Source organism: Musa acuminata, chromosome BXJ3-11 (genome assembly GCF_036884655.1).
Source record: "Musa acuminata AAA Group cultivar baxijiao chromosome BXJ3-11, Cavendish_Baxijiao_AAA, whole genome shotgun sequence".
Taxonomy (NCBI): Eukaryota; Viridiplantae; Streptophyta; class Magnoliopsida; order Zingiberales; family Musaceae; genus Musa; species Musa acuminata.
In genome coordinates, this window is record NC_088359.1 from 31,839,108 (window position 1) to 31,865,008 (window position 25,901).

At 42.6% G+C, this 25,901-nt stretch overlaps 6 protein-coding genes and 1 long non-coding RNA gene across 8 annotated transcripts; 3 read left to right on the plus strand and 4 right to left on the minus strand.

Annotated features, from left to right (window-relative positions):
- Nucleotides 1-1,419: 1,419 nt before the first annotated feature.
- Nucleotides 1,420-4,584, plus strand: LOC135652390 (phosphoribosylformylglycinamidine cyclo-ligase, chloroplastic/mitochondrial-like). The gene is made up of 8 exons (XM_065173266.1): nucleotides 1,420-1,782; nucleotides 2,818-2,912; nucleotides 2,993-3,094; nucleotides 3,248-3,307; nucleotides 3,406-3,578; nucleotides 3,697-3,808; nucleotides 3,894-4,052; nucleotides 4,244-4,584. The coding sequence occupies exons 1-8, from the start codon at nucleotides 1,485-1,487 to the stop codon at nucleotides 4,412-4,414; spliced, it is 1,170 nt and encodes a 389-aa protein (XP_065029338.1). The 5' UTR covers nucleotides 1,420-1,484; the 3' UTR covers nucleotides 4,415-4,584.
- A 1,811-nt stretch (nucleotides 4,585-6,395) lies between these two features.
- On the minus strand, nucleotides 6,396-7,063 carry LOC103972403 (uncharacterized). Its single transcript, XR_670786.3, has 2 exons — nucleotides 6,735-7,063; nucleotides 6,396-6,565 (listed from the first exon to the last, which is right to left on the minus strand). It is a non-coding gene; the product is annotated as an uncharacterized LOC103972403 (long non-coding RNA).
- Nucleotides 7,064-7,637: 574 nt separating this feature from the next.
- On the plus strand, nucleotides 7,638-9,447 carry LOC135653028 (putative pectinesterase/pectinesterase inhibitor 28). Its single transcript, XM_065174437.1, has 2 exons — nucleotides 7,638-8,676; nucleotides 8,756-9,447. The coding sequence occupies exons 1-2, from the start codon at nucleotides 7,638-7,640 to the stop codon at nucleotides 9,445-9,447; spliced, it is 1,731 nt and encodes a 576-aa protein (XP_065030509.1).
- A 1,112-nt stretch (nucleotides 9,448-10,559) lies between these two features.
- On the minus strand, nucleotides 10,560-10,982 carry LOC135653029 (uncharacterized). The gene has a single exon (XM_065174439.1). It carries the CDS (start codon nucleotides 10,980-10,982, stop codon nucleotides 10,560-10,562), a length of 423 nt encoding a protein of 140 aa, XP_065030511.1.
- Nucleotides 10,983-13,797: 2,815 nt separating this feature from the next.
- LOC135652731 (serine/threonine-protein phosphatase PP1-like) lies at nucleotides 13,798-17,536 on the minus strand. 2 transcript variants are annotated; one of them, XM_065173922.1, is made up of 4 exons: nucleotides 17,260-17,536; nucleotides 14,653-15,212; nucleotides 14,368-14,571; nucleotides 13,798-14,204 (listed from the first exon to the last, which is right to left on the minus strand). In XM_065173922.1, the coding sequence occupies exons 1-4, from the start codon at nucleotides 17,459-17,461 to the stop codon at nucleotides 14,184-14,186; spliced, it is 987 nt and encodes a 328-aa protein (XP_065029994.1). In that variant the 5' UTR covers nucleotides 17,462-17,536; the 3' UTR covers nucleotides 13,798-14,183. The 2 variants fall into 2 exon arrangements, with proteins under 2 accessions (XP_065029994.1, XP_065029995.1); XM_065173923.1 differs by having other exon boundaries at nucleotides 16,518-17,463.
- Nucleotides 17,537-18,373: 837 nt separating this feature from the next.
- On the minus strand, nucleotides 18,374-22,955 carry LOC135652447 (NADH dehydrogenase [ubiquinone] iron-sulfur protein 5-B-like). Its single transcript, XM_065173378.1, has 2 exons — nucleotides 22,730-22,955; nucleotides 18,374-18,725 (listed from the first exon to the last, which is right to left on the minus strand). The coding sequence occupies exons 1-2, from the start codon at nucleotides 22,877-22,879 to the stop codon at nucleotides 18,621-18,623; spliced, it is 255 nt and encodes an 84-aa protein (XP_065029450.1). The 5' UTR covers nucleotides 22,880-22,955; the 3' UTR covers nucleotides 18,374-18,620.
- Nucleotides 22,956-23,370: 415 nt separating this feature from the next.
- Nucleotides 23,371-25,537, plus strand: LOC135652541 (large ribosomal subunit protein eL22z-like). Its single transcript, XM_065173537.1, has 2 exons — nucleotides 23,371-23,690; nucleotides 25,121-25,537. The coding sequence occupies exons 1-2, from the start codon at nucleotides 23,449-23,451 to the stop codon at nucleotides 25,263-25,265; spliced, it is 387 nt and encodes a 128-aa protein (XP_065029609.1). The 5' UTR covers nucleotides 23,371-23,448; the 3' UTR covers nucleotides 25,266-25,537.
- The last annotated feature ends 364 nt before the right edge of the window (nucleotides 25,538-25,901 follow it).

A 25,901-nucleotide genomic window follows, 5' to 3' on the forward strand; every position in this document is an offset into this window, starting at 1 on the left:
ACACATAAATTGTTTTCTTGACTCATTTTGGGAGGAGTCAATGCATGTATTTTTTTTTCTTAACTAGTGGATAAATTATTTTCATGACTTGTACCTTAATTCTAATGGAATAAAAATATAATTTTTTTTTATTTTTATTATGTTTTTAATTATCGCTCGTGATTAGGCTAACGATCATTGAAAGCTATCGTCCTCATCAATATTATCATTGATAATAAATTATTAACGATAGTTTATCAATCAAATATAATAAACTTTGCATTGCCCGTAAGTAGATAATAGGATAAACTAAATATAAAAGTAGATCGATAATATATATAAATTATTCGAACATCATAAATAAAAATGAAATAACACATTTGTCATAGGCAAATGGTGATCAGCAATAGATCTAAAATATTGAATTTAGAAAAATTATAATTATACTACTATTATACGAAAAATTTTAAAGTTAGAAAATAAAATCTAATAATGATATATTAGAGTTACAATGCATATCTTTTGATATCATTTGGAATGTTTTTATTTGATTTATAGGTGTATCATCATCGGATATGAAACCCACAACAATGTCGATCTATAATGAGAACTAGACTTACCTTATCTTCTCTTACTATATTTCAGAAGCCTACTAAGAGAGATAAATTAGGGATTAAGAAAGATCGAGAATATTTGTAATCTCAATAATCGGTGTATCGTTCCTATGAAGTCCTGTCTTCTTATATATGACGACAAAGGGTTCATGATGATAATTAGGATAGTCTCTTCTATTAATGTGATATCCAAAGGAATTCTATTATAATTAGATTTTATTTTTATTGATCAATAATTATCATTAGAATATAATCAGATATATATTATATATTATATAATAGATATGGAGAGGGAAGAGAGACGACAGAAAAAGGAGAAGGAGAGAAAGGGTAAGCAACGAGGAAGGAGAAGAAGAGGGTGGGCGACATAGAAGAAGGGGAGAGGATAGGGCGGATTGTGAGGAAAAACAAAAGGATGCATGATGGGAAAAGATGGGAGAGGAGGAGGTGACCAATAATACGGTGGAGGTGATCAAGGGATGGTGGAGGGCATGGTTTAAGAAAAATAAAAAATAGGGATAATTATCTAAAAAAATTTAAAATGAGAGTATCTTTTAATAAAATCAGTCATTATTATATTCATATATTTATTATAAATATAAATATAAATAAATATATATATATATATATATATATATATATATATATATATATACTTTTTTTTTGAAATGAGAAGTGACGAAGTGATTTGAGACTGCGGATTTCGATAATATGTACATAAAATTCCTCACATCCAACCGTCCAATTCTTGCTGTAGCAAATCTCAACAGCGTATCCGCACACATTTCGGCAGAAAGTTTAGCCCTATAAGATCGATCTAAAGGTCCGCTACTTCACTCATCCAAAGCCCTATACCTCTCTCGCCTGCTCTCTTTCTTCTCCTCGGTCACCATGAGTGCCAACTTGGGAACGGCGGCCGAGCCGATCCTCCGTAGCATGGCGGGGAGGAAGGTTTCGTCTCCGGTGACCAATCGCGCGAGCCCGATGGGGCGGCCTCTGCGGCTGCCGCCGGTGGCGAGGTCGAGGCTGATAGAGAGACTGAGGATTTCGTGCTCAGGTGTCGGATCCGGGAGCCGGGGTCTCACGTACAAGGACGCCGGCGTCGACATCGATGCCGGGTCCGAGTTGGTTCGCAGGATCGCAAAGCTGGCGCCCGGAATCGGAGGGTTTGGTGGCCTCTTCCCTTTGGGTATTTCCGATTCCTTGTGTTGAGTTCCAGTTTACTTCTTTTATGAATTCGATCTTGGTGCTTCGTGATAGTGTATTGATCTACGATACTTTTAGGGTGGTTTGCATATAGTGTTTTGCCCTGTAAGCCTATCCATATATAAGTATAGAACTGCAATTTTTTGTTTCTTTGTCTAAGATGGGACTTGAATCACGCTTTTAAGTCAATTTGGAAAAAAATATAAAAGGAGCATCTTTTGCTATCAAGGTACTTCAGGTAAAGAAGATGTATCAAGAGAAACCATTTTGTCTCTGTACAACTGTTGTGTTAGGTTTACTTCGCTATCGATGTGAATTTGGATGGATGATTTAGTAGGAGCTTCTAAGATACACCATTATCTTTGTTTGGATGCGCACTACAGTGGTGATGATATAAAAGGTTGTAATTTGTTATTCATGGGGAATCTGATATCTTTATGAACTGTGGATAGGCCTTGCATCACTACATTCTTTCTCCACATGTATTATGATACGATCAAAAGCAGCATTTTGTTGATCAATTAGCACTCACTTGAATCAATCATAGGATAAATTTCGGGGATTTTATTTTCATTTGAATGTGAAATTTTAATGAAAGTTGTTGTCAGAAGTTTCGGTTTTATTTTCTCTTTCTTTCCTCTTTTTGGCTTGCAATTGGGACGAACAATGCTGTAGGAGTTGTGAAGACTGTTTTTCCCTTCCTTTCTTCTTTTTTGGCTTTCAATTATGAGGAACATGGTGTAAGGGCTCTGAAGAGTGTTGAAAATTTTTGTGGAACTCATTTTTGTTAACTAGAAGAAATTTTATTGAAACTATTGGCTTGCGGTTAATGTTTGACTGAACGACTAAAGGGTTTTGCACACCTTGTCATTTGTTTGTAGTTAATGTTACGTCGCTGAACATGTGGAAGCAATATCATGGAGTGCTTTGCAAGCAGAAATGCTAATTGAAATTAGCATGTATGGTAGTCCTTTTTAACAAAAGTTTACCTGTTGATCCAACCTCATCTTTTGAACAGGTGACTCATACCTTGTTGCTGGTACCGATGGTGTTGGTACCAAGCTGAAGCTCGCATTTGAAACTGGCATCCATGACACAATCGGGATTGATCTGGTATAAAATGTATACTATATTGTTTAGTTCGTTCCCTTGATTTTTAAGTTTAGTTGATGATTTATCATACTTCTTGATAGGTGGCTATGAGCGTGAATGACATAGTTACCTCAGGAGCAAAACCATTGTTCTTCCTAGATTACTTTGCAACGAGTAATCTTGATGTTGATCTTGCTGAAAAGGTATCAGTAGTCATCTTCATGGTTTGGCCATTAATAGCACCAGCATTTAGGTTTTACATTCGCTCGTACTTTGTTAATCTTTTAGCATCTCTAAATAATCTTCATGATTATATAAGATTAGCAACTTTATGACTTCTCATTAAATCAATGTAGGTGATAAAGGGGATTGTTGATGGATGCCAACAATCTGATTGTGTTCTCTTAGGTGGCGAGGTAATTTTTCGAGACTCGCCTGTAAATTTTTTTTTTCAATTCAAATTTAGTCCATGTTATACCTGGTAGTAATAGATCACAAAATTTTACCACTTCAGACAGCGGAGATGCCCGATTTTTATGCCAAGGGAGAATATGACTTGAGTGGGTTTGCTGTTGGCATTGTCAAAAGGGATGAGGTCATCAATGGGAAGGACATTGAGGCTGGAGATGTCCTCATTGGTCTTCCATCCAGTGGTGTGCACTCTAATGGCTTTTCCCTCGTGAGAAGGTTAGTAATCTTGTGCCAGAAGACCTGCACTGTCGGGTTCTGACATATAGATGGATTGTCTTTCTATTTAAGTTCATCAATATATTAAAATCTTGCTGCACCACTCTTGTTTCTGCAGGGTTTTGGCTCAAAGTGGCCTTTCTTTAAATGATCAGCTTCCAAATAACAATGGTAAACCCATTAGATTGGGTAAAGCTTTAATGGCACCCACCATCATCTATGTCAAGCAGGTTAGTCTCCAGTTTATACATGTATTTTGCTTGTGATAATTTAGACACCAAATATGGATATTTCTTCACTTGTACATGTATGCAGGTGTTAGACATTATCAGCAAGGGGGGTGTAAAAGGAATAGCTCACATCACAGGTGGTGGTTTTACGGACAACATTCCAAGAGTATTTCCTTCAGGCCTTGGAGCTAAAATTTTTACAGATTCATGGGAAATTCCTGCTGTATTTAAATGGCTAAAAGAGGTACCCACAAGTTTGATTTACAAATTTTCCCACATTAGTTCTCTGTCTATTTCTTGTATAGTTTAAATGAATATTTAGATCTTGAGATATATGAATTCAGGTGTGAGCTTCGTGGGTAGTAGTCTGTTTATATTATTTCAACATTATTTGCCGATAACAACATCAAAGTTGACAAAGGTGACTTGGTGCAGGCGGGAGGAGTTGAGGATGCTGAGATGAGGCGAACATTTAATATGGGCATTGGGATGGTTCTTGTTGTAAGAAGCGATGCAACCGCCCGAATACTATCGGAATGCCAGGGTTCATCTGGAGCTTATCGCATTGGTGAGGTCATAGTGGGCGAAGGGGTCGAGTATGTATGAGCAAGAAGATACCTTGTCGCTTGTGGATGTGAATAAGGGTTCCATTTTTGTGATAGGAGGTCACAAATGTGGTAGAAAATTAACATGAATCCATAAACGTAGGATTTGACTCCAGGAGGCTGGCTATATATGCATTCTGGGATATATATATATATATATATTTTTGATAATTACTATTATTTTCCTATGGTTTTCATGGATGTGTAACGGACTATATTGATGTTAACATACCGAGGAGTAACCCCAAGACGTTATTTGTTAGTTTTTAGGGCATATAAAAAACTTTTGGATAAAAAGATGACTTTAAAATTAAGTTTTGAATTAGTAGATGCTGCAGGAGCAGTGATGCAGTATGCCAAAAAGGAAGAGACAAATGGATTCACAAATCTCAATCGGAACAGAATCAATAAAAAAAATGGTATCTTTATATCATTAAGATTACATAACAAATATAAAAAGTAAAGATAATAATATCTTTGATCGGAGTGATAAATATTAATTAGTTTGTTTGTCTGATTGGTAATTTTTTATCATTAAAGGGATCTAATTATTCTTTTTTCAATTACCACTCGACCAGATCCTCATTTGGGGGAAATAGATAGGTAAAAAATTAATGGATTCACATCGCGCACTAATGAGGGTTCGAAAAGATCGGGATAAGTATTTTTGTTGTTGAAGGGATCTAATAATTACTTCTTTTCTCAAATACCATTGTCCCACATGGGAGAAGTAGATGGACAAGAATGTGATGAATTCACACGGTTTCATGACGAGAATTCATACTCTCAATCTAAGGATGCTTGATCTGAGTGTATCTCACTTGGGAGACGTGGATGTGCAAATCGATAATGAATTCACATGATGTTATGATGGAGACATTGTTCTCGGGGAGTGTTGCCTGGATCAACGGTTGAGATGCGGGCGATGGTTCCAATTTAAGATACAAATGGCAGAGCACATTAGCACCACCGACCGCATCGTCGTCGTATCCGAAGATAGTAGGAAATAATTACCATCTGTTAATCGCTACTGACATTTCTCCTAAAATAACAATTGCCAGCTCCAATCCACTCTTCCGCCATCCTTAAATCCCTCCTCCTCGATCTCTCCCTCACATCTAAGCCACGCAAAAACCCGCAAGACAAACCTTCGAATCGATCCCCTAGATTCTACAAGGGCCGACGGATGGAACACCGGGCCGACAGCCCGCCGCGGTTGAAACCTCGGCGGGGGAGCGGGGCCACGTCCTCCTCGTCGGCGAGGCCGTGGTGGTCCAGCGACCCGGAGGCGGCACAGCGGAGGAGGATGGCGAGGTACAAGGCGTATGCCGTGGAGAGCAAGGTGAGGGCCTCCCTCCGCCGGGGGCTCCACTGGCTCAAGTCCCGCTGCTCCTACCTCGTCCACGGCCGATGAGCCGCTGCCCTCCGCCCTCCTCCCTCCGCCCGCTTTCGTGCGAACCATATGCCATTTATGAGGTCTCCCCGTGGTCAGCCACGTTGTGTGTGTATCGTTGCAGATCTCTATCAGTTAAGCTGACAATTATGTACCTTTGAGACCTCATCCCCATATTCATCTATTGATCATCAAAAAGATTTTATGTAATGTTTTGTTTAGCCAATCCCTATTTGTCTTCCTTAAAGATCTATTATTATTATTACTACTACTAATACTACTGCTTTCAAATAAATCGAAATTTATGTGTCCCAATCTATTCTTCCAATTAAAGACTTAATTAATTGACTGTTATAAGAGTTAGGCCATTTTATCGAAAAAAAAGTGGCCACCATTTGTACCACCATCGACTTGCTTCCAAAAACACATAAAAAAAAGCTATGATAACGGGAAAGCTGATATCTAAAACGATCAGTGATTGCAGCAATCATACCTGACTGTAGCTTTCCTCGATCGGAGGACTTCGTTCTGATACAAACAACAAGCAAAGTGTATGAACGACTCATTGAACAATTCAGAATGGCCAAGATTCAAAAAGAAACGAATAATAGCTTGAATTAACAGCTATATGTTGCAGATTCATTGATCGAAAGAGTAATCTGTGGAACTGCATGATAGCTTCAAATTGCATAGTGTTCCCATCAGAAAGAACATTCCCATCAGAAAGAACATGATAGCTTCAAATTGCATAGTGTTCAACTGCAATCACCAAATCAAACGGCAAAGTGAGTGTGCCAAGGTGCCCGAATCCAAAACCCTAACCCTATCACCAGGAATCCTACCGAAACCCAAGCGAAACTGATCCGGTCGACCCGACCCAGCAATCAAAACCACAAGAATAATCAAAGAATCATCGGTGTGTGATTACCTTCTTCCCTATGGCAGAAGCGTGGATCATCTCGGTGAGGGGCTGGGCCTGGATCCCCTCACGTTGCTCCTCTGGAGGCTTTCCCTCCCGCCGGTTGTTGCAGATCTCGACCGTGTTGGCCTCCCTCCGCCTCCGCGTCTACGATCACCTGTACTTGCTTCGGCGCGGTCTCAGCTGCATGCTCCCCCTCCGGCAAGTGATTTAGCGGACCGTAGTCAGCAGAGGAGGAGCGGAAAACCATCAAAGCCCCAACGGAGCGACAGAAGAAACCGGACGACGGGAATTCTTTTATAGGGTCGGAAAGGCGGTGGGAGAACAGAGAAGTGATGCGGGACGACAAGACCCCGATGTGAGACATGAATTCGTAAGCAACCCACCTTCGCACCTGACGCTAACGCTATGGGCCCCATTACAAACTTTGTTCCACTCATTACAAAGCGAGTTTCTGAGCAAAACTTGGAATCTAAAAAGCGAAGGGAGCAGGTGGGGCAGCGCATCCCGTTAAATATAAGTGAACCATTTACGTGGCGATCTATGAGTGCACCATACTGGAGGAGTTGATGACTAGGAGAGCGTTAGTACGGCTTAATCAATAGCGTTCCGAGGAGCAGGGGATGCGACGACAGCTATGCTGAGCCATTGACCAGCAAAGTGGACCAAATGCTTCCTTCTTCTCTTGCTCCTAAAAATTAGGGCGTATAACGACCCCCTATTTTGTCCGATGGCTCTCCAGTCTGTCCGCCACTTCTTCCCGGAGCCAATTCCAACCATCCTTTGTTTTGTCCTCTTCTTCCCCTATATATCCTCGTTCCCGCATCCGTCTCTCTCGAACTCCCTCCACACTAGCCTTTCCAACTTTTCCCGCCCTACCGTAATCTCAAACCAGCGACGACAAGGACGAGGATGACCTCCGGCTATGGGCAGGTATCGAACCTCAACCAGCCTGCGCAGGGGAATAAGAAGAAGCTTGTCCTCGTCGCGGGCTCTGCGATAGTCCTCTTGGCCATGGTGGTCGCGGTGGCCGTCGGGGTCTCGCGACGCAATAATAGCAGCAGCTCATCTAGCGATGCCGAGCTCACAACCACGTCGAAGGCCATTCGGGCCATCTGCCATCCCACCGACTATGCGGAAGAATGCCAGAGCTCCCTCGCTGCCAGGGCGGCCAACGTTACCGATCCCAAGAAGCTCGTAGAGCTGTCGTTCACCTCGGCGATGGACAGCCTACGTGAAGCCTTCAACCACTCATCCGTCCTGCAGGAGGCCGCGAAAGACCCGAGGACGAGCGAAGCCCTCGAGAACTGCAAGGAGCTGCTCGATTACGCCATCGACGACCTCAAGAACTCGGTGGCCAGGTTCGGAGGGGTCGATATGGCGAAGATGAGCGACGTGGTCGACGACCTCAAGGTCTGGCTGAGCGCCACGATCACCTACCAGCAGACATGCCTCGACGGGTTCGATAACACCACGGGGGACGCTGCCGACAACATGAGCAAGGCGTTGAACAGCTCGTCCGCCCTGACGAGCAACGCTCTCGCAATCATCGATGGGATATCTTCCGTCCTGGCCTCTTTCCAGCTCTCCTCCCTCGGCAGGCGGCTGCTGTCGGATGACGAAGGGGAGCGCGGCGAGTTCCCCTCCTGGGTCAGCAACGACAAGCGGAAGCTTCTGGCGCTCTCAACGAAGGATATAAAGCCGGACGTGACGGTGGCTCAGGACGGGAGTGGAAAGTACAAGACCATCACCCAAGCTCTTAGCGCGGTGCCCAAGAAGGGCAATGCCACCTTCGTGATCTACATCAAGGAAGGCGTGTACAAGGAGAACGTGATGGTGGAGCGAAGCATGACCAATGTCATGATGTTCGGCGACGGCCCGACCAAGACGAAGATCACCGGAAGCTTAAACTACGTCGATGGCACGTCAACCTTCAAGACAGCAACCCTCGGTATCTACTTGCCTCAGTTCACGAATCCTGTGTACTCGGTGCGTTTCTAAACGTTCATTTTACATGATCGAAACTACAGCGGTGGTCGGCGACGGGTTCATCGGCAAGAACCTGGGAGTGGAGAACACGGCGGGCGCGGCGAAGCACCAGGCGGTGGCCCTGCGGGTGCAGTCGGACAAGTCGGTCTTCTATCTGTGTCAGATGGACGGCTACCAGGACACGCTTTACACCCACACCAAGCGGCAGTTCTACAGGGAGTGCACCATCTCCGGCACCATCGACTTCCTGTTCGGCGACGCCGCCGTCGTGTTCCAGAACTGCCTGATGCTCGTGAGGAAGCCCATGGCAAACCAGCAGTGCATCGTCACCGCGCAGGGCCGCAAGGACCGGCACGAGGCAACCGGCATCGTCCTCCACAACTGCACCATCAGCGCGGACCCGACGCTCTCGTCGGCCAGCACCACGACAGTGAGCTACCTCGGCCGGCCGTGGAAGGAGTACTCGAGGACCATAATCATGCAATCGCAGATCGACGGCCTCATCAACGAGGACGGGTGGCAGCCATGGGTGGGGGACTTCGGCCTGAAAACCTGCTTCTACACCGAAATCGGCAACCGTGGCCCAGGGGCGGCGACGGCGAAGAGGGTGACATGGAAAGGGTACAAGAAGGTCGACCTGACGCACGCGCACAAGTACACAGTGCAGCAGTTCATCCAAGGGAAGACATGGCTTCCGAAAACCGGCGTTCCATTTACTCCTGGATTGATGTAGGAGGAGACCGGAGAAGCTGAATAGGTTTCAGACATTGGCATGCATTCAGTCGGTACTGGAGGACTAGAAAGGAGGTTTATATATAGACATGTCTCTTTAAACTAGGCATCCATCCCGGTCCATGGAAGACATGGATCGAGTGATAGGTCGAATGATATAAAATTTAATGATAATAAATTATGATTTTTTTTTATAGAAAAAATGATGAAGAGATTTGATCCTCAAACTTAATCTGTGATGAGGGTAATAATTAGGGTAAGACTCGCATGACATCAGCTGGCCCAGATAACGCCCCACGAACCGACAGCACCTGGTCAACACGGACCGGAACGCCTACCAAGGCACATTAACACTCCCCTCCGGCTCGATCCCTCACGTCACGCCAACGGCGATGTCAAACGCCACCAAGAGTACGATCCTGATCCTTGCGGGCAAGCACACCAGGTAATGGTAATTCTCACTATAAAAACCCTCGCGCCCCGAAAAAGGAAAGAGAGGAACAAAAAAATCCCCTACTACTCTTCACTAACTGGATCATTGGAGGGGTCGGGTCGAGGCTCCCGACTCGACCTGTGTGCAGGGACGAAGACGGGGCACCTCCCATCGCGTGCCCATGCTAGGAGTCCCCTCCCAGAGGGAACGACCGACCCGCCCCGATCGGACCACTGCAGCAGTCTCAAAGGTCGCTCTCGAAAGATCCCCAATCATTCGGACCCGAATCCAATCGCATCGATCCCGAGGCCACGACTTAAGGTTGTTAACCCTAACAGTTTGTAACTTAGCTTAGATTAGCTTACCTTATTTTTATTTTAAGAGACTTAAAAAATAATATCTTTTTTTCTAGAAATGATTTTATAGATGATGTGGTCCTATTTAATTAGGTAAAATATGTTATAGATAACGAGGATAGTAACTTATCTTAAAACTTTTGCTCTGGTCTATAAATACACAGGGCTAAAGGGCTAAAGTGAGGGCGATCTTTGTTCTCAATTATTACAAATTTATGCTAACATTAATTATACAAATATAAGAAAAAAAATCTATCTTTTGGTTGAATAATTAATTGTTCGAACCACTAGAGAGAGAGAGAGAGATGGGGGGTTGGTTTGAAATCAGCTCGCCGACGCTGGCGACTTTAAAGGTAGCGTCGTCCTCCTCGCCACGAGAAGCTGCGCCATCTTCTTAAGAGCGAAGTGGGTGCATCTGGAAAGGGCAATCCAGCAGAGGACCTGGTAAATGAGAAGGAATGCCGGATGCAACGACGAAGACGGTGTCGAGGCCCCGTCGCCGCCGCTGCCGAGGTTCCAGCCCTTTCCGCCGTCGCCTCCGCGGCCGAAAGGAGGGTCGGAAGAGGAGCCGACGCCCTCGGGCCCGCGGCGGGTGCGGCGCCAGGTACGGTGGACGAGAGCGCGGGATGTGGCGGCGGAGCGAAAGGGGTGTGATCTGACGGCGGAGAGGGAGAGGGTGGCGGCGAAGAGGAGGGGCTTGGCGGATAAGCCGAGGCCGCAGGTGGCGGCCGCCGAGGACGTCTCCATGCGTGCGTCCGTTCCTCCTCCTGGCTATCAATGGGAGGTAGGCAGACGAGGAAGAAGCACAAATTTAATGAAACAAAGAACAAATGAAGGGGGTTTCATCGGCTCGTGTTTGTTGTCGTTTCATTTCGGTGCTGTGCGTGGCAAGGAAGAGAAAGGGGCGCACTGCACTGCACGGCACGGCATCGCCTTGCACGCAGCCGTGCCACGGGAGCGGGTCGGATATACGGGACACCCGCCTTCATCCGACCCGTTTAAGTCGAATCATCCACTTACTCCGAGCAACTTAACCCATTCATGATCCATACTTGTCATACTTTGAGATGCGTGCATAAATTCGGTCGCTGTCTTTAAGATTCGTGCCATTACCTCGCCCACGAGTGATAAATCCATGCAAATGGTGAAAGATTGGATCTTAAATTACAGGCTACAGACATACCCGATAAATCCTTTCCTGATTCCATTTAAGTGGATTCTGCGAATCCGGATTTAAAAGATCCGACCCGGTAATATCCGTAGCTTGGAATCAAGAAAGACCAACTTTATTCTGATGCCGGCCTTACGTAAACTGCCTCTGAAACAACGTCGCCTCCATGCAGAGACAAAGCAGCCGAAGCCATGCAGTGCTATTTGGCCGGCGTTTTTGCTTTGACATGCGTCGAAGAGAGAGATAGAGAGAGATCGGTCACCGAACGTTGGAGGTGAATGGGATCAACATGCACGCAGCGGAGAAGGGAAAGGGGCAGGCGGTGCGGTGCTCCTACTCCACGGCTCTCCGGAACTCTGGTACTCGTGGCACCACCACATACTCGGGCTTTACCGGTGCCCGGCCTCCTTGCCTACGGCGACACCGCCGCCCCTCCCTCCGTCGCCTCCTAGCCTTCCCCATCCCCCAAAAGACCACTCTCCTTCGACCCTGCCCATCTCATCTTGGTGTTTTGGAGCAAATAAGAAGGTAAATAAACACTTTGGGATGATCACGAAAGCAATCCGGTCGTCTTCTGTGAGCCAATATGCAAATTTTCCCTTTCGATGAGGAGATTATAGATCTCTTGCCAACTTGGTTGTAGTTTTCCGACACAGTTGGCTGTTTGCACACCAGGTGGTGTTTGTGCTCTGCGACGCTCTTGCGGCTTGGTACGTATGCATGCTGAGACCAGAGAGAGGGAAGGCACCAGTGAGCCTAAGTGTTGCTTTTCGGGGATTACTTCTTTCGTATGCTCAGCAAGATCCCTTGATACTTGAATCAGCTAAGAGTTCATAGGACTGAGTCTAAATCGGAGACTTTAGAGATGATTGCATGAGGGAAGAGGCCTTCCCTTTATGGGTCATAGTTTAGGTATTAATTTGATGCATGCATCCGTAGACCATGCATATACGTCCTTTGATGCATGCATCCCAAAGCTGCGGCGACCGGAAAACTCGAGCGCAAGGTGCGCATGAATCGGTTCGACTCGTTGACGGTTGCTCACCGACGAGGAAACATAGAGCTTTGAAGGGGTAATAGTTATATATATATATATAACAAAACGACAAATGGGCGACCGGACCGAGGCTAAAAAGATCCGTCCGTCTGTTCCCCGAATTCCCATCAAAGCTGAGACTCCCCCCTTACCATGTTCCTGCGGAGCAGCAGACGCAGGCCTCCCTTCCTCCTTATGTATCGCCCCCATTTGCCACCAGCAGCAGCAGCAGCAGCAGCACAGGGGGGAAGGGAAGAGAGGAAGAGGTCGAAGTTTGTGCGGTAGTAGCAGTAAAATGGCGGGTTTGAGCGTTCTTCTAGAAACCCAAAAGACCTTCCCAAAACACACCCGTGTCATAAGCAAGACTTCCTTCCTCAAGAACTCTACCTTCTCCTTCTCCTCTACATCTGTTTCTGCCCGTCGGAGCACTTTTCTGGAACACTGCTGCCTCTGCAGGGGAAAGCTTCAACAAGGCAAAGATATCTACATGTACAGGTCAGGAACAAACCAGGGAACGAGCATCTCTCTCTCTCTCTCTCTAAAGGACTTTATGCAGCTTGCTTTTGGCTTAGTATATACTATTTCAGAGGAGACCGAGCCTTCTGCAGCGAGGAGTGCCGGTGCAGGCAGATCTTTATGGACGAGGAGAGCGGAACGAGGGACTGCTGCTCCCTCGCCGCAGCAGCAGCAGCAGCGGCGGTGGCGGAAGGGATGTACCCAGCGGAGCGCCGCCGGGGGAGGGCGGCCGCTTGCCGCTGGTTTTGCTGACGCGGGCAGCTGTCGGATTGTTTTGTTTGACGGAAACACCCTCCGTCGTTTTGTTCTTTTTTGATGGGGTCACGAAGGATAAGGCTATTTTGGTCTTTACGGTTTACGTCGTTTTATTTATAGTCCCGATATATATAATATATACACGTATGTGCGCCAGCTCACATATAGTAGATATAATAAATATGAGGTTATTTTGTAGGAACACATCATCGATTGATGAGTCACCTAATTTGGTAATTTACGCGTACATCATCATCATTTCTTTAATATACGTCTTTGTAACAATTATTATAAGAACCATTAAATTCTTATATTTTAAGAAAAGTGAACCATAAATTTCTTTTTACGATCGATTCACGATGAATTATTTTTTTTTACGATTTTAACTTTTCGGGATAAAAATACAAAAAATATAACTCTATAAATTAAGCATTTCAAAGATTAATATTATTTCAATTTAAGAAATACAAAAAAAATAATATTTTATTTTTTTTGAAAAATGTAAGCAATACTCGATGACAAGAAATCCAAATAGGGTTATTATATACAAATTTACATTATTATCACCGAAATAACAACAGTGCTGCACTAAATATGACACAATAGTTGATCAAATATGCATTTGAGTGTCGAGGAAAGATAACCAACACAATGAGAGGATCCGAAAGGAATCGCTTGCAGCTACAAGTAGAAAGTGCAGCCACCAACATGGTGGAGAAGAAAAGAACATGAGTATCCTACATTGCTGCTGTACATGAACAAAAGCTCTTAGTGTTGTTTACACATGGTGTTTCCGGCTTGATAGACAAGCTTGGCTCTCCCGATCATTTAAAACAGAGAGTTAAATTAGTCGTAAGCTCTACCAAAGTACCAGAACTGCAACAGAGTTAGTGCAAGCTCCGGCGGATCCACACCCATTAGATCTCCCCCTTGGAGCCGAGTTAAACTTCGACAACCGATTGAAGACACGTCAAACTTTGCCAGTTTCTGACTGGAATTCACAATAACATATTAGAATCTTCAACAAGCAAAAGGAAACCCTTCAACTAACTTCACAGAATTATGCAAGTTTAGATCATGCATCCTCCAGAATTCAAGGAAAGAGACAGTGGAAGCAAATCAGTAATGAGAAACTGCAGTGGGAAAGGGGATACCTTCTTAGGTGCTGTTTTTAATGCATTGGAGCTGCCTGGAGTAGACATGAAATCATAGGGTTTCAATATCTCAAATGAACAGAATAGGTTTTTGTCTATGCTCAACAATGCACCTGCATTATCAAACTCTCCACAGTAGTTTGGTGCCGAAAATAAAGTAACCAATCGCCGATTTGCAAAAAATTCATAACCATCCTCAACTACCTAAGAGGAAAAATATTGTTAGCAACATTTACAAGTATAGAGAAAAGGAAAGATGACAAAGTAAGCCAAAGCTCTACTGACTTGGTGACCGCGGCATATGAGATCAAGCTCATGCTGGTCCAAAAACTCTGCAAGCTTATCAGCGCCAAATGTAACCGAAACGCCGCGATCGCTCTCACCCCATCCTTGAATCTTAGGATCAGGATCGGACCAAAGCAAATCACAAAGAAGACCATAATCCGGTATTTCAGTGGGCCTTTTGATATCTCTGATTTGGTCCAAGCTATTCAACTCCGGTGAAAGGCCCCCATGCATACACAATATCTTTTTATCAATTAATGCTGCCATTGGTAAATAATTAAAACTATCACAGAATGTCTTCCAGAGACGAACGTTGAATCTCCTTTTACATTCGTCGTAAAATCCATAAACTCGGTTTATTTTTGCATCTTCATGATTTCCACGTAGTAGAAAGATTTTATCAGGGTACTTGACTTTATATGCCAAAAGCAAACATATCGTCTCCAAGCTTTGTTTGCCTCTATCCACATAATCCCCAAGAAATAAATATGTAGAATGAGGAGGAAAGCCACCTTTTTCAAACAACTTCAGAAGGTCAAGATATTGTCCATGTATATCACCTGAAATAGATGTCAAAATTGGTATTTTGGTAGCTATCGGGAACAAGATTTTTTGCTTAGTTATGCCCAGTGGCCTGACCAAGAACTTCACATTTTGATCAATGAAAACTTTGAAGCATTCTGGAAATAAAGGGTTGAGATTGGTATCAATTCACAAAGGGAAAAACATCCTTTATTTGTTGATGCATTTTATACTGATTTTGTTCTCCGTTTCAGTCTGCTGCAACTATGGCCGAGGCAGACTTTCTGGGTCAGTACAAGCAATGAAATAAAACAAGAACCTTGAGCCAAGCAGACAACAATCACCTGATAGAGCAGCCATTGTAACTGAAATAGGTGATTTCATGTATCTTTTCTGCTAATATTATTTTTTGACTTATTATCCTTTTCTATTTTCTCAGTTGGAACACAATTCCTCAGACAAATAACTAATTGCAGTCGTTGTTTGGCATGGTGGTGTACAGAAAAACATGAAGTCCAAGGAATCCGATCAGATGTCTCTATCAGCCATATTATTTGTTTTATTAATAACAAATATTAGGATGTAATTGTTTATAATAGTGGATACTATTCCCAAGAATTCTAATTCAACTCAACTCAACTCAAATATATAATATGTGGATTTATGTAAATTTAGTCAGCTAGTCGCAAATTACAAGCAATGGTGCCACATCGACTCTGTCAAGCATAGCATCACAAAAGAGGCGAAGGACCATGCAGCGCTTTGGACAAAAGCAGGTGGGTGAAAGAGTGTTCATGGAAGTTGCCTATCCAGAATGGTAAAATATTAAGAAATAATTGAATGGAAAGCTATAACCCGTTGTTAATTACATGAGGTAATATAGCTTGCAAGTGATCAATAGGTTGTTTTTTTTGCATCAATAAGATAAGAACATTATTTTAGCTCACCACTTGATGATCCTAAAATCTTCATTTGTCCTATGTTATGTGAACCCTACATCCTTCCAAAGTCTAGCATTGTAATTTGAGCATTATATAAAAAGAACTGCATTAAGAAGCTGACTCTATTTTAGTCACACAGCAAACTGGTCTAGTTAAATGCCATTTGACAATGATCATCTGCCTAAAAGCTATACATAACATAGTGTTAATATGATCTAAGTTTGATGTGGTATCTTGAAGCCAAGGGCTTTTTTTGGATCTTGCACTCGCTTATGCAAAGCAACAAAGTCGATGAATTCATCTATTCAAGTAATTCCCTCATCTAATCAGTCTCAAGTAGCAACCATAGAATACAAACTATCAAATTACCATAACAGAGACTTTGAATATGGTTTAACCCACCAAAGTGCATCCTTTGTAGGTCTGGAAATCTCAGCGTCAATGTCTCCTCTCCTGCATTTTCGAGATGGAGGGGGATCCACGTCCAGAATGATAGGAGGGCCTAAAACTCAACTCGACCACTCACTCCATGATCTCAGCCCCTCGGTAGGATTTGCCTCATAGCACTCTTCTACTCAGTGGAACACTTCGATCTGGAACAACTCTACATCTTGGATTTGTGCCGTATCGGTTCGCTTCAACTCCATCAGGCATCCCGCCTCGACCCACTTTGATACTCCCATAATCAACTACGTGTTGTCTACCTCAGCAAATTAGCAAGGCGACCAAATCTGACCTCATCAAATGGGGAAAAAGATGAAGACGACATTCTAACTTTCATTCCGTGGAAATTCCTCCACTGTTGACCTTGACCTTTCAGCAGCTTTGGATAGAAGAATAAATCACAGATAAATGAAATCTATACATTGACTAGGACATTGATATTTGTGAAGCAAGATTTGTTGATCATGTTAATCACGAGAAAGTTGATACCGATTTCACGGGACATTTGCCTATATGTTTTCCTTAATGCTATTCGCAACATTAGAAGGCCCCAAAAGCATTCTATTCGATAGTATTATTATGCGCCTAACTCGATGAAGATCAAAGCTCTAAATCACAAGCCAGGAAATCGCGAATCTAAAGTAGCGACGTATCGAATGCGACCAATGTCAAGGATGAGATCGGGAATCCGACAACCAACCGCAAATCTTGATGGGGGCGTGGAGTTCGAGGAGGTTGGGCTGGGCGCGGAAGACGTGCTTGGCTTCGATGCAGAGCTGGCGGATCTCCGACTCCGAGAGCTGGACCTGGCGGCCGCCCTGCCTGCCTTCCAACAGCCGGTGGATCACGTCGTCAAGCACGGGCCCTTCCATGGCCCCCATCGAGCTCTTCGTCATCAACATCTCCCCCGCCTCCCGATCTCGATTCGCCTCTCTCCCTCACACGCACACTCTCTCAATCTGTCGATCTGTCGAGGAGGAGACGATCTTTTGATTTCTTTTCTTCGTTGTTTTATTTATATGAAGAAGAATTCAAAAGCGCGTCCATGCGAAATAGCCGTTGATTTCGGGAGATCGGGTGCGTCTCAGCGGTCCGATTAAGCGGGCGGTGGCCCCCGATTGCTGCAAAAATGGATTTCGAGTGATGGGTACCACTTCCACGCGCACATACCACGCGACAATCTTACGCGGAAGACGACAGTAAACACTTTTCTCATCCAACGACAAGGGAGCTGCCACATCAACGCACAGTGTTCCTCCGTGTGAGTGAGTGCTTTGGGGTCCGTTCGGGGGTCATGTCGGCTTTGATTCAATTTTATCTTCCCGATTTATTTAATTGTTACTTGACGTAATCTATACATATACACAACATATGCGTTAAAATTTGTGCAGCGCATGATCGCATCAGGGCCGAGATTAAGGCAGAAAGGTGTTCAAGAACATTAAATAGATGAACTACAATCATGCGACAACAAACACAGACATTTCTGAAGACGTTTTACATCCTGCACTTGTGATAACAATGCCTCATCTTGTTCTAATGATCGATCACATATATTGGATGTGTTTGCCGTTGCAGATCACAAACTTGTTATAGGGTCGATTACATAAATCATTTCCAGCTTCATACAGGATGAGATGTTTATCTCTTCTTATAGTTCCTAGCTAAAACTATACTATTCACAAACAGATGATTCCAACAAACAAGTCCATATTCCACTCGTTCTTGTGGGCAGTCAGAGATCTGTTGAGCAAGGTTCAACTGATGCCTCATAAGACTCCTTTACCCATAGAACAACGGGGGGCCATGAAACATGAAAGAAATCAAAGGCATTGACCAAATAGTTCAGTTTGGTAATAACAATTAACTAGACATTTCCGGATAGAATGATCCCTTTGTTTGGACGAAAGCCACTATTATTAACTTGGTTCTTGCACAAACCAAGTCTACAGATTCGCAAGGAAAACAGGTTATGATGCTTTCACTCATCAAAGCAAACAGTACGAAACCCATCCATGTTGCTGCTCTGGTCAAATTGGGAAGGGATGCTTATGAGAACAGCTAATGGTGACTGCTCTCTTTGCCCCCTTCAGCTTCCTCTGCCTTCTGTGCAGCTGCTCGTATCTGACGCTGCTCCTCCTTGTAAACACGGTTTCTACGTCGGAACTGCACTACGAATTCGCATTTTGTCAAATACAGGATCACAGACTTCTAGCTTGTTATCTTTTCAGAACATGCCATAGGTCAAAAGATGCATGTTTCTTATGATTAAACATTCTAACCAAAAAAAAAGAAAGCTTATATGATACCTTAATCCACTTACATCTAGCATAAACATGAATTACATTAAAGGACATCTTGTAAACCTGTGAATCAGAGAGAACAGAGAAGGACAATCTAATGAAATATTTCCATAGTTCAAAACTCTTTAAGTGTTCGGAAGCACAAACTAAATATAGCTTATTAACCTTTGCCCCAGCGTATCTCAAATTTCTGGTTAAGCAGAGCCTGTGATGGATGAACCAAATGGACATATTTATTTGACCAGGACATATGATAGCAAAGATTTCATTCATTTATGCAAGAAAACCAACACAATTATTGAGAGTTATTTTTTAATGTTAGCCTGCGAATCAGAGAGAATGGAGTGGGACAATCTAATGAAATATTTATCCGCCGTCAACAACTCTGAAAAGTGTTCAGAAGCACAAACTCGATTATTTACCTCACCCACACATATCTCAAATTTCTGGTCAAGCAGTAAGCAATGAATGAACCATGTGCACATATTGATTTGACCGGGACTTGACAGCAAAGTGCTCATTCATTTTATGCAAGAAAACCAACACATTTCTTGAGAGTTATTCTTTAGCTATAAACCTGGAACAAGTGCTAAATCTAGGGTCTAGAAATCATGACCTCATTCATCGAAAATGCACCAATGCTTCGCAAAAAAGCAAAGGAATAACAAAAAAAACCACATGAAAGTCAAAGTCATGTTACATAATGGTGTACTTTCTGTTTACATGATGGTAAACGAAACACAAACATGAATGCAGAAATAGGTTATGTAGCGACACATTTTTAGCAACATTGCAGACTAAGAATCCTCATAAATTGCAAATAAGTTAGTGCAGATCAATGTATATCATAGGTTTCAAACCTGATGATTGCTTTATAAAATAACTTGGAGCAGTGAATCGAAGCTAACAATTGAAAATTCTTGCAATAATTGAAAAGGTACAATTAATGACCAAAAAAAAGGACATGTATCAAGCAAAAAAGAAGCAGGAGTGACAGTGACAGCATTAAATATTTTAAATAGTGAACATGGTGCGAAACTGCCCAAATTATTAATATATGGGGTGGTCTAGAACCACTCATAACGATAGAAATGACATCTTCAATCAAAAGAAAAATGGTACTATGGAGTATGGACAAGAAATAACTAAACAGGTCCTGACACTGTAGATGGAATCACAAACAAGGATTACCTCATAGCTCTTTCTATTTCCGGCAACATAACAAAAAACAACAATAAACTCTAGTACAAAACCAAGAGAACTTCAAAATGCCGATAACTCCTTTATGCCCTAGTCATTTCACAGAAAAATTTGGAAGATCCAGAAAAAAAAAGTTCAAATGTATTTAAGTTTTTTTTTTCCTACCTATAATTTATTGAACCTTGAAGTAGAAAATAAATGAAGGGAAAGAACCAGACTTGCAGTGGCCATTCAAGTGTTCTATTCCTTTTCACCTTCACCAGAAGCAAGGCAGTGGGAACTCCTACAATCCTACAGCAATTTTCTTTTGGCAAACTGAATCTGATGAAATTGCTTGAAGATTCAGGCCTGCTGATGTACTTTTCTGAACTGAAAATATTATGGAACTTTGTGATTTTCTTACGTTAATACTCATCTTCCAGCAGATTACACCAGGTATAGTTCGTTGCATATTCAAAACAAGTCATTTCTCTTCCCAATGCGAAATAAACTGATATAAAGAGGTGCATAAAGATAAGCAATTACTGCAAGTTGCAACCTACGAGACCACATGTCGCTAAAGTCTAAAAAAATCAAGGTCAAGCGTTATGAGCCTGATATGAACAAAATAGATAACGTCTATACTGAACCATAAATTCTTAACTATTGGACTCTGCTACCACTCCTCACTGGCAATATTTTTCACTTTCCCAAGCCACCCATCTGTAGTGACCAACTAGGGGACGGGGGTGGCAGGGGAGAGCAACTGGAGGAATACCTATTTCTAATTGAAACTGAAACTAGAGAATTTATCATACAATGAAATCTAGATTTGGCTTAGTTGTGTAATTGCAAACGTATGTTTACTAGCCTGGTTTGACAGATATACCAGTCAAATGCACAAGACATATTGTGAGATAGTCTACTTGGCCAAGCAACACCTTCACCTACATGTGCTCCGTGGAGAAGAGGTTAAAATTGATTGCTCAAGAAAAAAAAAATCCTCAAAAAACACATTTTTTGTAAATCTTGAAGACATTTTTTTAACAGGCTAAAGAGTTTGTTAGTAATGTACTTTTTCTTCTATAATTTCTGAATGTTGTATATCTTATCTTCCTTTCCTTCGTTGCTCACAGATATCTCTATCAATACAAGAGTCGAAGCATTTGAATTGTTTTTCCATTTGTATTCTTAATTCTTTATTTTTTGCTCACCCTGAAATTCTTATTCTAACAAAAATACAAACGAGAAGTTGCTTTTGGTAAAGATAACTTAGTTTTAGGAGGTAACCATACCATTGTTCTGAGTGGTCAAGAATAAACTTCCTAAAATAGAAAATAATACATGAGAAGTGAACAATATGATTCTGCATTTATAAAATAAATTGCATGGATCTGCTAAATGTCACTAAGGCCCTAAATAACTCTCAGTTAGTTGGTCAAATTATATAACATATTGATTTACTAAAGGAAAATAAACATAATGCACAGATCAATGCCAAAAACAGAAGGTACATATTGTTTAGTTGCTAGACCTGCATTGAAACATTGCTTTGCTCCAAACTTCTCGATCACCCTAAACTTCTTAATAACCTGACTACAGACCTTCTCAAAACTTGAAGATCAATACCAAAGTGCATTAAGATGTGAAACTACATAAAAATTCTGAGGCATTTCATTTTTGCATTAATTCCACTTCATTTTCTTCCACTACTAACCTTTTGAGTTTTTTTTCTCAGATTGAACTGTTTGCTGATTCCTAGTCGCTAGTACATTAATCATCAGTCTACCAAGTTTCCCGTATCTAATAATTCCTGGAAGCCAATTCAATCAACTTTTGTTGGTTTCTAGGCCCTTAGTTTTGTTTTGTCATTTCTCTAGCAAATTTCCAGCCTCAATCTGTAGATATTTTCATAAAAATATATCTATAAATTCATTATAATTGAAGTTATAATAGGATAAATAAAAACTTAAAAACAAAAACATGAGCAGCACGCCTCCTATCATGCCCAAGTAATTAAATACAAACTTACGCAACAAGTATCCTTCGATTCCCAACACAAAGGAGGGGTCCATAAATAGATCCAAAAATAATTTTCTTATAGCTTCATATCTTAAATAATTACTCTCTAAACCACAAAACACCTAATCTAATATAACTCGCTGCGAGAAAGAGTGCCAAAGCTCGTTGGACTATCTTGTATTTTTGTTCACCAAAATCAAACAGACCCAATTAACACGAAAGATCCTCCTGAAATCAACAAAAAATTCGTGAGCAACTTAGAAGTGAAATTGTTGTGAAGGAGCTTCATGAACTTCCTAACGCACTTCCGTTTATTCCTTAAAGGACGGACGATCACAAGGGGCTAGCCTTGCATAAGAGAACCGCAATCCTGAACTGACTGCCGATCCTGGTACAATTCAAAACTAGGCTAGCCTTGAATGAGAAAAGGATTTGCAATGAATCCAACGCTGTCCTTCCACTCTGTCCTTAGAGATTGAACCCTTGTTCTCTATTCCTCAATTGCGGATTATGCCCAAAACAGAAGTCCGAGTCCTGTTAGATCCGACAGTGAATGATGCAGCGTCGCATGAACGACTTAGCGACATAGGCACGGATTGGAAAGATCTTAAAGAAGAAGAAAAACGAGAGGAAGAGAGTGGAATTTGAGGGTGGGGATGGGATGACCTCTTTGGCGTGATGAAGGCACTCGAAGTAGTCCTCGCGGACGAGGGCGCAGTCTTTGGGCTCCCGGCAGCGGGACATGCACTCGCTGAAGTCGATCCAGAAGTCGTAGCATCGCCCCTTGTTCCCCGTTATCCCCCAGCCCGATGCCATCTCCTCTCCTTCTCCGCCGCTCTGCCGATACTTCTCTTTCCCCTTGCGTTCTCCCCCAAATCTCCGCTTCGATCTGGGCTCGGGCGACAAAAGAGAGAGGACTATAAGCGATTGTGGGAGTACGGCTCATCTCCGCCGTCCGATGGATAATTTGGGATGAGATATTAAGCGTCCGGGTTTTTGATCGGGTCAGGAATGGTCACGTCCAGCAATTCAACACTGACCGGCGATGCACCGATCCGACCCGATTAAATCAGATTGATTTTATTCGATAAATGGAAAATATTGGTTTCGGCTCTGGTTTTAACCCGATCCAGAACCCGCTAACTTCCGTGTAACATGTTCCGCGGAGTACCATAAACTCGAAGTTATTGATCGATCTACTCAACCAAGCTAGCGGCCAAGATCAAGTCACGCGGTCGCGCAGCAAAAGATATATCTTATTCCACGAGATATCCTAACAAGGGCATGCATAAGAGCCGCCGCAGTGGAAACGCTTCAACTCCATCTTTGCGAAAACCCTAACCCTCTGTGCGGCGGTGTCTGTAGCGAGAGCAGAGGAAACCACGATGAGTCGCGGGGGAAGCGCAGCGGCGGCGGCGAAGGGGGGGAAGAAGAAGGGCTCGACCTTCGTGATCGACTGCGCGAAGCCGGTGGAGGACAAGATCATGGACATCGCCTCGCTGGAGAAGTTCCTCCAGGAGCGGATCAAGGTCGCTGGCGGCAAGGCCGGCGCCCTTGGCGACGCCGTGACCGTCACCCGGGACAAGAGCAAGATCACCGTCACCTCGGAGGGCCCGTTCTCCAAGCGGTAACCTTCCTGCCCTGATCTCTTGATGCAGATAGATCTCTGAAGTATCTTCCTTTACTTTTCCTCCATTTCTTCTAAGGCTGAATCGACACATTTCGTTAGCGAATTTATCCTTGTTTATACATCATAATCTGTGGCGTCAATTTTATTTGTGCGGGGAGATGTTGTGTTTCCTTTTTCCTAGTAACCCATCTCAAGCGAAATGTGTGAACTGAGCCCTATTTCGTATGCTAGGTTATGTGCACTTGATTTTGCGGATTAAAATGGTGGATAATCGAAGCGAATTTTAGCTTCTGTGGCACTTTGGATTACAATTTCCATTAAAATTTGGTGTTTGGATATGTGAATTAGATGAATGAGTACCTTCAATATGGATGGAATGTTGTGGACTGCGGTAATCTCATGTTTGTGGCACCTTGTTTTGAGCTATTAATCATTCTTAAGTCGCTGGTAAGCAATTTAGACTTCTATATATTGATGTATATGTTGATTTTTATGTTGTCTGCATATGGTTATTATCTGCTTGATTGTAACATCTCCTACCGAGTACTATAATTCTCAGAGCACACATAGCCATGTTGTTCATAATTTGAGTCAGCCACTTCAAGGATTGTAGTCTGAAGGTTTTGACTACTTGTTCGAACATTGCTTTTCTTGTTGTCATAAATGACGGCAGCATAATGTGTGCTTATATGGAGAACTAATTTACAATACATGCAATTTGTTGTGTTTGTCATTGCTACGGAGAACTAATTAACAATATATGCATTTTGTTGTGGCCATCATTGTCGTCATTCTTTCTTCCAACAAGTCTACAACTGCAATTTCTTTTCTTTTTTTTTTCCTTTGACAACAATAGATCACCATCGACAACCCTTTCGTCACAAGGAATGTAATTGTTGTGTAGAGGAAACTGACATAATGCTTCTTTTCTTTTGGTTTAGGTACTTGAAGTACTTGACAAATTTACAATACATGCAATTTGTTGTGTTTGTCATTGTTACGGAGAACTAATTAACAATATATACATTTTGTTGTGTCCATCATTGTCGTCATTCTTTCTTCCAACAAGTCTGCAACTGCAATTTCTTTTTTTCCCCCTTTGACAACAATAGATCACCATCGACAACCCTTTCGTCACAAGGAATGTAATTGTTGTGTAGAGGAAACTGACATAATGCTCATATGGAGAACTAATTTACAATACATGCAATTTGTTGTGTTTGTCATTGTTACGGAGAACTAATTAACAATATATACATTTTGTTGTGGCCATCATTGTCATCATTCTTTCTTCCAACAAGTCTGCAACTGCAATTTTTTTTTTTCCCTTTGACAACAATAGATCACCATCGACAACCCTTTCATCACAAGGAATGTAATTGTTGTGTAGAGGAAACTGACATAATGCTTCTTTTCTTTTGGTTTAGGTACTTGAAATACTTGACAAAGAAGTACTTAAAGAAACACAATGTGCGGGATTGGTTGCGAGTTATTGCTTCAAACAAAGATCGCACTGTCTACGAACTCAGATACTTCAACATTGCTGAGAATGAAGGCGAGGAGGAAGATTAATTTTTCTCATCAGAAGTTGAGGTTATTAGGAGGTTTTCTCTTAAATCTGGCACGTTATATTTTCCAAATTCCAAGTACTCGATCAACGAGTTTATATTAGTAATCGAACTGTGTGCTGCAAGTTTTACCTATGTGCTGTGGTTGTTTTCAGTGTTCTTATTGCACGAGTCCTCTCTTCTGTGACCTCTAACTGCAGTGTGTTTCTACAAAATCCTGTTAAAATTTATCTTGGAACCATATGCAACTTATCGAGCATCACTATTTCATGTCCATATCGCTTCATTTTCCTAGTTGCATCCTTGTGTTTTGTGTACTGAAAAGGTGCCATGAGGATTTATCCTGGCGTTTTGTAGGCTCCATCTGCTGGTGATAGATGCTGATGAGGAAAGTTACAATGCCATTGCTAACAAGGTTGTTAATTAATTAGTTCCATGTCTGTCAGTGAAGACTTTTTCCTTTGTCTTCCCACCTAAAGCATTTCTAATTGGTTTGATTGGCATCACTGAAGAACAAAAGTTCCCCCAGTTTAGGGCAGCCACACAAGGTGGTAAATCCATCAGCCATAGGTTGCTCCTATGCTAGGATAAAGGAGGGACCATCCTCATCAATCTGATAGAGTCTGATCCCGATCTCCAC

What these genes read in the sequence shown, in the direction of transcription:
- LOC135652390 (XM_065173266.1), top strand. Translation starts at nt 1,485, where the DNA reads ATGAGTGCCAACTTGGGAACGGCGGCCGAGCCGATCCTCCGTAGCATG. An exon ending in TGGTGGCCTCTTCCCTTTGG is followed by an intron (nt 1,783 to 2,817) that starts GTATTTCCGATT and finishes TCTTTTGAACAG; the next exon opens with GTGACTCATACCTTGTTGCT. An exon ending in ACACAATCGGGATTGATCTG is followed by an intron (nt 2,913 to 2,992) that starts GTATAAAATGTA and finishes ACTTCTTGATAG; the next exon opens with GTGGCTATGAGCGTGAATGA.
- LOC135653028 (XM_065174437.1), top strand. Translation starts at nt 7,638, where the DNA reads ATGACCTCCGGCTATGGGCAGGTATCGAACCTCAACCAGCCTGCGCAG. An exon ending in CTTCAAGACAGCAACCCTCG is followed by an intron (nt 8,677 to 8,755) that starts GTATCTACTTGC and finishes TCGAAACTACAG; the next exon opens with CGGTGGTCGGCGACGGGTTC.
- LOC135653029 (XM_065174439.1), bottom strand. Translation starts at nt 10,982, where the DNA reads ATGGAGACGTCCTCGGCGGCCGCCACCTGCGGCCTCGGCTTATCCGCC.
- LOC135652731 (XM_065173922.1), bottom strand. Translation starts at nt 17,461, where the DNA reads ATGTTGATGACGAAGAGCTCGATGGGGGCCATGGAAGGGCCCGTGCTT. An exon ending in TCATATGCCGCGGTCACCAA is followed by an intron (nt 14,572 to 14,652) that starts GTCAGTAGAGCT and finishes TTTTCCTCTTAG; the next exon opens with GTAGTTGAGGATGGTTATGA. An exon ending in TAAAAACAGCACCTAAGAAG is followed by an intron (nt 14,205 to 14,367) that starts GTATCCCCTTTC and finishes TGTGAATTCCAG; the next exon opens with TCAGAAACTGGCAAAGTTTG.
- LOC135652447 (XM_065173378.1), bottom strand. Translation starts at nt 22,879, where the DNA reads ATGGCATCGGGCTGGGGGATAACGGGGAACAAGGGGCGATGCTACGAC. An exon ending in GCCTTCATCACGCCAAAGAG is followed by an intron (nt 18,726 to 22,729) that starts GTCATCCCATCC and finishes TTCGTAGTGCAG; the next exon opens with TTCCGACGTAGAAACCGTGT.
- LOC135652541 (XM_065173537.1), top strand. Translation starts at nt 23,449, where the DNA reads ATGAGTCGCGGGGGAAGCGCAGCGGCGGCGGCGAAGGGGGGGAAGAAG. An exon ending in GAGGGCCCGTTCTCCAAGCG is followed by an intron (nt 23,691 to 25,120) that starts GTAACCTTCCTG and finishes CTTTTGGTTTAG; the next exon opens with GTACTTGAAATACTTGACAA.